This window comes from Sinocyclocheilus grahami, unplaced genomic scaffold (assembly GCF_001515645.1).
Source record: "Sinocyclocheilus grahami isolate Dianchi unplaced genomic scaffold, SAMN03320097.WGS_v1.1 scaffold34.1, whole genome shotgun sequence".
Lineage (NCBI taxonomy): Eukaryota > Metazoa > Chordata > Actinopteri > Cypriniformes > Cyprinidae > Sinocyclocheilus > Sinocyclocheilus grahami.
This window is the reverse complement of record NW_015505213.1, coordinates 689,210-701,185: the sequence shown is the minus strand read 5'-3', so window position 1 is coordinate 701,185 and position 11,976 is coordinate 689,210. Positions and strand designations below refer to the sequence as shown.

General features: G+C 35.5%; 1 protein-coding gene across 1 annotated transcript in view; it reads right to left on the bottom strand.

The window, feature by feature from the left end:
• The window catches only part of abcc4 (ATP binding cassette subfamily C member 4 (PEL blood group)), a 56,023-nt gene that overhangs the window by 26,178 nt on the left and 17,869 nt on the right, over positions 1-11,976 (bottom strand). Inside the window, exons 7-8 of the mRNA XM_016266812.1 lie at positions 6,359-6,484; positions 5,439-5,688 (exon numbers count right to left, since the gene is read on the bottom strand). Of these exons, the coding sequence (XP_016122298.1) occupies positions 5,439-5,688; positions 6,359-6,484 (376 nt within the window). The remainder of the gene's footprint in view (positions 1-5,438; positions 5,689-6,358; positions 6,485-11,976) is intronic.

Below are 11,976 nucleotides of genomic sequence, written 5' to 3'. Positions count from 1 at the left end.
ACATGTATGTGTGTGTGTATATATATATATATATATATATATATATATATATATATATATACACACACACACACACACACACGGGCGACATTCCCCCCCAAATTGTTAGCCATGGAATCCCTGATGTCGGCCCCGCTGCAGAGCTTAGCCAAGCGCTTAATACCCTCAACGTGTTTTTGCAGCATTGAGCAATGTAACCAATCACAGACATATCTGTTGATTTCTTGAACGCAATGGCCAATCAGAAACGTTTTGTCAGAATTCACTCACCGCTGAAAGCGCCGCAGTTTTTAAGTGCAATTTTGCACGCTCGTGATTCATCTCATGACTAAGTGCAGACGCAAAGTAAATAAGAGCTTTATTGTGCAGTTTAGAGAGCTTAATTGATTATAACGGAACTTTGTAAGATCGCAATGAGCGAAGTTGAGTGACGCTTTTTAGTGATAAAGTGAGTGCACTTTGTGCACTTTATAGGATATAATCCATTCAGAATTTGCATGAAACTTTTGTTTTCGGACACATAGGCTACACCCTGCAAAGTTTCAGGAATGACATCCGCATATTTACACGGGATTCACTCTCGAAATAGCAGTGATTGGCAATGGACGGAACATAAAATATGTTGATTTAATTCTGGAACCGGTCCTGGCCAAACCTCCACAGACAGCGCGCGTCCCGAGCGAGATCTAGTTCACGGACCAAAAGCGTGTGTAAACATTATTGAGATCGGGACATATCAACCAGTAATTTAATTTAATTAATTTCAGTAACGGACGGTAGAAAGTTCAGCAATGAATGGTGTGCGATTTATGACAGAATATAGTCCCACAACTGATCGTTTATTTCTTCCTCACGTGTCTCGCCTTTGGTAACAACGTTTCAAAATGGAAACATTTCAAGTGACACGGGAAAAAGACACGGGAAAAAGCAAGTGAACATCAGAAAACCAGCGTGCACATTTCTGGTTAAAAATGAAAGGCCATCAACTGACATACATATATATACACACACACACACACACACACACACACACACACACACACGGGCGACATTTGACTCTTAAGTCAGGTGGGCAAAAAAACAAAAAACAAACAAAAAAAATAATATATACACACACGTTGTTTTGTTTGTTTATATATATATATATATATATAAAAACACACACACATATATAAAAATAAACATATAAACACACACACACACACACATATATATATATATATATATATATATACACACACACACACATCTTACTCAGGACAGTACTAAATAAAAAAATACCATGCATTTTGTATGATCTCTCTTATTTTGTTAAAATTACTCACATTTTCACAGATTCTACAAGGGTTTCCCAAACTTTCGCATGCTGTACGCACTTTTTTTTTTTCCCCGTGACTTTCCTAGATCTGAAATCACAACTTTAGCTCTCCAAAGATGTGGGAACACTGTAACTTCACAAAGACTGGCATTTACATTACAGTTCAAAGTGACCCAAATCCTATTTTTTCCTCCCAAGTGGCACAGATCGAATATGACCCACGAACATGTAAGCAGGAACAAAAAGTGCATGGATTCTCAGATCCATTTAGAGCTCATTCCTATGTGGAAATAAACCCAATATGAATCACAGACGTGCTGTAGCGTCTGCCATTTAAGCAGACATATGGGATATTCCCCTGTCAATATGAGTCATACATCAGTTGAAAAAGCAATGGTGGATCAACCCTGAAGTTTTATGTCTTTTGAGAAATAATTTTATTATTTTGTCAATGTCCATTGCAAATTGTGCCATTTTCAGCCTAAGGTTTATCAGATCAGTATGTCTACTTTGGGTTGTTTCCTCAAGTGTATAATGTAAATGTTATGGTCGTCCAAAAAATATGATCCAGTCAGATATCAGGGTTTCTGCAGACTTGAACAAGTTAAATTTAAGACTTTTTAAGACCTTTTTAATACCACCTTATATGAAATTTAAGACCTAAACCTGTAATGGAAATACACATTTTATTACATACATATATGTAATATTTAATGTGTATAAATTAAAAAGAAAACAAAATATCAATGCTGTAATAAATGGTATTTATTACTATGATATACAGTGAACTTCTCATGTCAGCAGACAACATTCCATACAAAATATCCTGCAAAATAACTGCATCACTGAGATTTTTGGTGGAGTATATTTATTCTGAAGCAATATTTTCATCAGTGTTCTATCAGCTTTTACATACTTAAATCTGCATATTTACCTTTACAAATGCCTATTTTTAACCTTTTTACTCATGGCTGTATTAGATCAAAAGGGTGTTTCTACTAAATACTGAGCAAAGGGTCTGAATACTTAGGACCATGTGATATTTCAGATTTTCTTTTTTAATAAATCTGCATAAATGTCAACAATTCTGTGTTTTTCTGTCAATATGGGGTGCTGTGTGTACATTAATGAGGAAAAAAAATTAACTTAAATGATTTTAGCAAATGGCTGCAATATAACAAAGAGTGAAAAATTTAAGGGGGTCTGAATACTTTCCGTACCCACTGTATATCATGTTATGAATAAACTAAACATTTTGAATTTTTAACTCAGTGTGTTTCTTCTGAGTTTATGTGTGCGGTTACGCTCATTTGTTCTGAAGTCTCGAGACAAACAGAGTGAGCCTCAGCGCGAGCTTGTATTCTGTATTCTGCTAACTTACTGCAATAGGTTGTTTGCAATCACGTGATTCTGATGACGCACGAAATGCAGCTGGAGGGCAGGAAGTGATTTTTCAACATAGAAATTACTAGCAGAAACTCAAAATGCCTGTGTTTTGCGTTGTTTATGGATGCTCATATCGGCCAAACCGAGAAACCACAAGGAGCTTTTATTGTGTACGAAAATGTGTTGCTCATAAGCAAAAAAATAGCTTGTTTAAAATCAGGGTTAGTTGCTTAGCCTATATGGCAGGCAAGTCTTTCAATTTAGTTTAAAAATCGGGATTTAAAAAAAAAAAAACATAAGGATCACGTCCAACATATGTTGTGATTATAAATACCTTTCTTTTGTAATAGCGTGGCGGTTGAAGAGAGATATCCCATCATATGATTGTAAAGCGCGTTGGGTGTACAGCAATACAATGAAAGCGCTATATAAAAAAATGCCTCATGCCTAAAACAGTACAGTACGGACTTTCCTCCATCTCATCCGTTCTGCTTTTTCAGTCACTCCTGAAACTTTGCTGCACGAACAGGGTATGCGGCTGTTGGTCCTGTTGGCAGCACATAAAACAAAACTTTTATTCAAATTCTGAATTTATTATAGCCTATAAAGCAAGCAAATAGCGCTTCCATATAATCACTAAAAAGCGGTCACTCACTTCAATTTATCGCAATCTCACGATGTTCCTTTATAATCAGTGAAGCTCTCTGAACTGCAAATAATATCTTATTTACATCGTGTCTATGTGTGGCGTTTCAGTGAATTCTGACTGTGTCACCCTGTATCTATTTATTTATATCTTTATTAATATCTTAATATATTATTATATCTTATATTAACCATTTGCACACACGAGCATTTTCCGGCTCCGCTCCTCCCGACCGCAGACGCAGGCTTACAAGCCACTTTTTCCTGTGTTTTTCAATCAATTTCTTGACTTTTCCCCCCTTATGAACAACACATTTTCATACACGATAAAAGCTCCTTGTGGTTTCTCGGTTTGGCCAATTTGAGCATCCATAACGCAAAACAGAGGCATTTTGTGTTTCTTCTAGTGATTTCTATGTTGAAAAATCACTTCCTGCCCTCCAGCTGCATTTCGCACGTCATCAGTGACGTCATGTGCAAACAACCTATTCTCTCTGATGACGCTGTAACTTCGCAGTAACTTACCGCGGGAAGAACAAATCTTCAGTCTGTCCAATGATTGTAAAGTCATTAGGTCCATCAGACTTAAGATATTTTAGCGGTAATGAGACCAAAAATAATTAAGACCCATCGAATCCGAATTTAAGACATTTTAAGACTTTTTAAGGCCTTATATTAGGAAAACGTTATTTAAAGGGGGTCATATGATGCATTTTTAAAGATCATTATTTTGTGTATTTGGTGTAAAAGAATATGTTGACATGCTTTAATGTTAAAAAAACACATTATTTTTCAAATACTGTACATTATTGTAGGTCCTCTATGCCCCGCCTCTCTTAAACGCTTCGTTTTCTACAAAGCCCCTCCTCTGCTCTGATTGGCCAGCTGACCCAGTGCATTGTGATTGGCCGAACACCGCAAGCACGCGTCGGAAATGTAACGCCCCTTACCATAATCGCGAGCTTCATCTTTCAAAATAAATGTAAAGACAGAGCCCGAAAGGGGAACAGAGTCGCGTGACAGACACAGTGATGAAGCTGGTCTCGCTCTCTCACGCACGCACGCGCACACACACACACGATGCGCAAAACTCTGCATTTGAACAGTCAATAGCAAATACTTAAACTAATAACAAAACAGTAGCTGATTCAGAAGCGCCAGATTGACATAGCAAAGTCAGAGTTACCTCCTCTCCTAGGGTCACGAAACGGTCGTCCATAAAGTGCATTGCTGTTCTGTTGTAAGTAATCTTAAAGATTCTTAAATGCATCTACTTTCGGAAGGCCAAATAAAGTGCTTTTGCTTTCGCCTAGAAACACACAGCGTCTCCCTGACATGCTGCTTCAACACTAACTGCGGTTACTGAAACCATGCCTTCTTTCTTTGCGTGCACATTTGGGCGGCATTATGCAAATATTTCCACATAATGAGGTAGATATGTGGGGGCGTGTTAGAACGAGCCGTTTCACACGATGCGCAAAACTCCGCATTTGAACAGTCAATAGCAAATACTTAAACTAATAACAAAACAGTAACTGATTCAGAAGCGCAGATTGTCATAGCAAAGTCAGAATTATCTCCTCTCCTAGGTTCACGAAACGGTCGTTCATAAAATGCATTGCTGTTCTGTTGTAAGTAATCTTAAAGATTCTTAAATGCATCTACTTTCGGAAGGCCAAATAAAGTGCTTTTGCTTTCGCCTAGAAACACACAGCGTCTCCCTGACATGCTGCTTCAACACTAACTGCGGTTACTGAAACCATGCCTTCTTTCTTTGCGTGCACATTTGGGCGGCATTATGCAAATATTTCCACATAATGAGGTAGATATGTGGGGGCGTGTTAGAACGAGCCGTTTTAGGGGGGCATGGCAGAGTCTTAACTTTGATAAAAAAATCTCTTTGGGTTTGTGACTTTAGTCTTTGCAACTTCAGGGATCTTATCTATGCACAATCAGCTTGTAACACTCCAAAGAGAAAGGAAAACTTGAAATCGCATCATATGACCCCTTTAAGACATTTTAAGACTTTTTAAGGACTCGCGGACACCCTGGATATAGTATAGTTTCGGCCTAATGATGGCGGTCATACCTTGATCCTCCGGATGCTGATGGCAGACTCGGACACTTTCTCGATAGCAGCAGGGAAGAACAAAGTAACGGTGAGGCGGATGGCGCTGTACAGCGACACGACCACAAACACACGGCTGGCAGAGATTTTGTTGCCCACCAGAACGTACACCGTGAACGTCACAAACAGGATGATTTTATTCGCCGTAAAGAACGAGGCCATGTTCAGTCCTCGGAGGTAAGAGCTGTTCATGATTTTTGAGATCTCCTTTCTACAAGAAACAAACAAACAAAAAAGAGATTTTAGCTATTAATGCCCAAGAGTCATAAAGATTATTATGTCCAAGAGATGGATGGCCTTGCATAGAAGTACTTTACAAGGCTGGCTTGCACAAAGTTCATTCTGTGTTTTCATGGTTAAAAAGACATTAGAAACAGAACCACAGATAAGATTAAAAGCAGCATTCTTTATGGCATTGCCAGGGTAAAACTGAGATTTCATGGCTTCAAATTGTGATAAACTATCAAATCTTTACTTTTTTGACATGCTGACATTCCCCCAAGTCCTGGACCACAGTACGTGAACACAACTGGTTCTAGTCATGCGAGTTTATGGCATTGGATTGGGCTTGCAATGCATTCTCAGCATTGCCTCAAGGAATGCTTTAGTCGTCTTCTACAGTCAATTTACATTTACAGTCAATTGAATTTTAAGTCAACACATATAGCTTAATGGCACAGGTGTTTTCAATCATTCTATCATTTGACCAACTCAAGGTTTTACAGATCTTTACAATAAAATCAATACAAGTCGTCCTTTAAAAAACCTATTAAAACCTTTAAAAAAACCTTTGGCATTTTGTCATCTTCAGTCAAGAATTCTGCTGACCAATGTCAGAGCTGCAGCAGTGTAAACAGATTAAATAAGTCTTTATCATTTACCTTCGTTCATCATTAACCAGTGCTGCGAATGGCTTCTCCCAGGCATACATCTTAATTATACGTATACCAGACACCACCTCATTCATAGTGCGTATCCTACTATCAGTGAAGGCTGCCGTCTTACTCCTGTGAGACACACACACACAAGATTTTTTAGATATAAAGCGTTTTCTAAAACATAAAAGTAATCCTGTAATAAAAAGCTACTTTTTCAAACCAGGTTTCACATCTTTGTTTAAACATGTCCTAGAATTAACATCTTAAAGGGATAGTTCACCTTCAGTTGCTGGTGCCCATTGACTTGCATAGTGTTTTTTTCCATACTATGGAAGTCAATGGGGACCTGCAACTGAAGGTGAACTATCCCTTTAACATGACCCTGATCAACCATGAAGTATTAACCCTAAGTTACACTTATAAATTCTTAATTAAATAATTAGGCGATGACACCTAATAAAGGTATCAGATCATGACCTAACTTACAAAACTTATCTTCTTTGTTAGTAAAAAATAAAAAAGTACACAAAACTGAATTCAAGTGGTATTCATAAGTTCTTAGGTAAAAGTGCAAAATAAATTGTCCTGATTTTAACATTACTATAAAGAAATTCTGGAATATTTCACCTTTCATCTCTTAAGTATTTGAATTTAAAATCATTATCTATATATTATTTTTCCTTTAAAGTTTTTTTAATAATCTGACAAATACATGTGACAAAAGTTTCTAATTGATGAATCATATTCAGGTAGACTCTGAACCTCGGGTGACACCTGATCTCAGACTTTGCTCAGAAAGAGTGCATAACCACAGAAGGAAAGGGCATGTGGTTAAACGTGTGACTATGATTTATTGTGTTTGAGCACTGCGGCAAGACTGATCACCACAATAATTTCTTCACTGTAAAAAAATCCAACTTTCGAAAAGTTCAAAAAGTAGCCTGAACAAATAATTTTTTAGTAGAAGTCAGTTTAATTTTTTGTGTGAACTGAACAAAAATACTCTAAACATGTCACTAGCAAAAGTTTTGTTTACCTTACTTACTGTATATACTCAAGTATTTGTTCACAACATATGCAAATGTTCTCCCAACTTTTCAAACTGGGTCATCCGAACAAACAATTTCACACTGAACAATATTGCACAAGTTCCCAGCATGCATTGCAGCTCGAAAATATTCTATGTTAATTATTATTAAAATACTATCATTGTTTACTGGCTTAATTTATGCTGCTGTTGTCACTGTCAGTTAGCTGTCATGTGGATCAGAGTTCATATTTTTACTGATTTAAAATTTGTTGATGCTCACCATGGATGAAAATAGTGTGCTGAGGTACTGTATATGTGCGTCTCATTGCAACTTGTTTAATACATTTGTCTATTAGCATAAATGTTTGCCTGTAATTTTAAGAGGCGAATACTACCCATTAGGGATGCACCGATACCACTTTTTCCAGTACTCGCCCGATACCGATACTTTTATTTTTGGTACTTGCCGATACCGAGTACTGATACCGATATTTTTATTGCATTTGTAAATTTTTTAAATATTGGGTACAGAAAACAAAAGGGTATGTATAATGTTAGCTAGTTAACTTATTAAATAGATAGTCAAACCAAAATTTATTCAGACATATTACGAGTGGTTCCCTGCATTATTACAGCAAAGCGCATGATTACAGTACTAAGCCGCTGCTCTAATGCTATTAAATTAAAGATGATATACCATAGAGCAAAAAAATTAACAGTGAAGGTAACAAAAACTTGTAAAATACATTTTAATGGGCATAATTAAGTGTGAAAATAACCGAAGAATATACAGTGAAACCAAAAATGATTCAGAGACCAGATATAATTTTTTTAAATATTTTTTTAGTAGTGGGTGCAGGACACTATAGTTAATTTATGTAAGTGAGGATAGCAAAATAAAGTAAACTGTGACAAATCATCCCCAAAAATTCTTGCTTGAGCTGGGTGACAGCATGCCCAGGAGACTACAGGCTGTCATTGAGGCTAAGGGTCACCCGACAAAGTATTGATAATTGTGTAAATACGGTCATACTAACAGCTGTCTGAATTATTTTGGTTGATTGTAATCTATTACATACCTTTCAAAATTATCTAACATTATCACGATGAATTTGTTCTGACACAGTGTAACTTCATATTTTATTACCATTTTCTAAACTATAGGGATTATATTGTGAGAAATGTTGAAGATGTCTGAATAAATTTTGGTTTGACTATCTATTTAATAAGTTAACTAGCTAACATTATACATACCCTTTTGTTTTCTGTACCCAATATTTAAAAAATTTACAAATGCAATAAAAATATCGGTATCAGTACTCGGTATCGGCAAGTACCAAAAATAAAAGTATCGGTATCGGGCGAGTACTGGAAAAAGTGGTATCGGTGCATCCCTAATGGGTAGTATTCGCCTCTTAAAATTACAGGCAAACATTTATGCTAATAGACAAATGTATTAAACAAGTTGCAATGAGACGCACATATACAGTACCTCAGCACACTATTTTCATCCATGGTGAGCATCAACAAATTTTAAATCAGTAAAAATATGAACTCTGATCCACATGACAGCTAACTGACAGTGACAACAGCAGCATAAATTAAGCCAGTAAACAATGATAGTATTTTAATAATAATTAACATAGAATATTTTCGAGCTGCAATGCATGCTGGGAACTTGTGCAATATTGTTCAGTGTGAAATTGTTTGTTCGGATGACCCAGTTTGAAAAGTTGGGAGAACATTTGCATATGTTGTGAACAAATACTTGAGTATATACAGTAAGTAAGGTAAACAAAACTTTTGCTAGTGACATGTTTAGAGTATTTTTGTTCAGTTCACACAAAAAATTAAACTGACTTCTACTAAAAAATTATTTGTTCAGGCTACTTTTTGAACTTTTCGAAAGTTGGATTTTTTTACAGTGAAGAAATTATTGTGGTGATCAGTCTTGCCGCAGTGCTCAAACACAATAAATCATAGTCACACGTTTAACCACATGCCCTTTCCTTCTGTGGTTATGCACTCTTTCTGAGCAAAGTCTGAGATCAGGTGTCACCCGAGGTTCAGAGTCTACCTGAATATGATTCATCAATTAGAAACTTTTGTCACATGTATTTGTCAGATTATTAAAAAAACTTTAAAGGAAAAATAATATATAGATAATGATTTTAAATTCAAATACTTAAGAGATGAAAGGTGAAATATTCCAGAATTTCTTTATAGTAATGTTAAAATCAGGACAATTTATTTTGCACTTTTACCTAAGAACTTATGAATACCACTTGAATTCAGTTTTGTGTACTTTTTTATTTTTTACTAACAAAGAAGATAAGTTTTGTAAGTTAGGTCATGATCTGATACCTTTATTAGGTGTCATCGCCTAATTATTTAATTAAGAATTTATAAGTGTAACTTAGGGTTAATACTTCATGGTTGATCAGGGTCATGTTAAAGGGATAGTTCACCTTCAGTTGCAGGTCCCCATTGACTTCCATAGTATGGAAAAAAACACTATGCAAGTCAATGGGCACCAGCAACTGAAGGTGAACTATCCCTTTAACATGACCCTGATCAACCATGAAGTATTAACCCTAAGTTACACTTATAAATTCTTAATTAAATAATTAGGCGATGACACCTAATAAAGGTATCAGATCATGACCTAACTTACAAAACTTATCTTCTTTGTTAGTAAAAAATAAAAAAGTACACAAAACTGAATTCAAGTGGTATTCATAAGTTCTTAGGTAAAAGTGCAAAATAAATTGTCCTGATTTTAACATTACTATAAAGAAATTCTGGAATATTTCACCTTTCATCTCTTAAGTATTTGAATTTAAAATCATTATCTATATATTATTTTTCCTTTAAAGTTTTTTTAATAATCTGACAAATACATGTGACAAAAGTTTCTAATTGATGAATCATATTCAGGTAGACTCTGAACCTCGGGTGACACCTGATCTCAGACTTTGCTCAGAAAGAGTGCATAACCACAGAAGGAAAGGGCATGTGGTTAAACGTGTGACTATGATTTATTGTGTTTGAGCACTGCGGCAAGACTGATCACCACAATAATTTCTTCACTGTAAAAAAAATCCAACTTTCGAAAAGTTCAAAAAGTAGCCTGAACAAATAATTTTTTAGTAGAAGTCAGTTTAATTTTTTGTGTGAACTGAACAAAAATACTCTAAACATGTCACTAGCAAAAGTTTTGTTTACCTTACTTACTGTATATACTCAAGTATTTGTTCACAACATATGCAAATGTTCTCCCAACTTTTCAAACTGGGTCATCCGAACAAACAATTTCACACTGAACAATATTGCACAAGTTCCCAGCATGCATTGCAGCTCGAAAATATTCTATGTTAATTATTATTAAAATACTATCATTGTTTACTGGCTTAATTTATGCTGCTGTTGTCACTGTCAGTTAGCTGTCATGTGGATCAGAGTTCATATTTTTACTGATTTAAAATTTGTTGATGCTCACCATGGATGAAAATAGTGTGCTGAGGTACTGTATATGTGCGTCTCATTGCAACTTGTTTAATACATTTGTCTATTAGCATAAATGTTTGCCTGTAATTTTAAGAGGCGAATACTACCCATTAGGGATGCACCGATACCACTTTTTCCAGTACTCGCCCGATACCGATACTTTTATTTTTGGTACTTGCCGATACCGAGTACTGATACCGATATTTTTATTGCATTTGTAAATTTTTTAAATATTGGGTACAGAAAACAAAAGGGTATGTATAATGTTAGCTAGTTAACTTATTAAATAGATAGTCAAACCAAAATTTATTCAGACATCTTCAACATTTCTCACAATATAATCCCTATAGTTTAGAAAATGGTAATAAAATATGAAGTTACACTGTGTCAGAACAAATTCATCGTGATAATGTTAGATAATTTTGAAAGGTATGTAATAGATTACAATCAACCAAAATAATTCAGACAGCTGTTAGTATGACCGTATTTACACAACTATCAATACTTTGTCGGGTGACCCTTAGCCTCAATGACAGCCTGTAGTCTCCTGGGCATGCTGTCACCCAGCTCAAGCAAGAATTTTTGGGGATGATTTGTCACAGTTTACTTTATTTTGCTATCCTCACTTACATAAATTAACTATAGTGTCCTGCACCCACTACTAAAAAAATATTTAAAAAAATTATATCTGGTCTCTGAATCATTTTTGGTTTCACTGTATATTCTTCGGTTATTTTCACACTTAATTATGCCCATTAAAATGTATTTTACAAGTTTTTGTTACCTTCACTGTTAATTTTTTTGCTCTATGGTATATCATCTTTAATTTAATAGCATTAGAGCAGCGGCTTAGTACTGTAATCATGCGCTTTGCTGTAATAATGCAGGGAACCACTCGTAATAAATTTCCTAACTGTGATATTTTCAGAAATAGAAGCCGCGTTTTTTCATCTGAAACGTGCTGCGATTTATATTGCAACGCCACTCATGTAATGCAGAAACACTCAAGCAAGCAAAACGCCTCGTATGCCTAAGATTGAAAATAATTGATGTTTATAGTGAATGCCCCTATGAATGGTTTTAC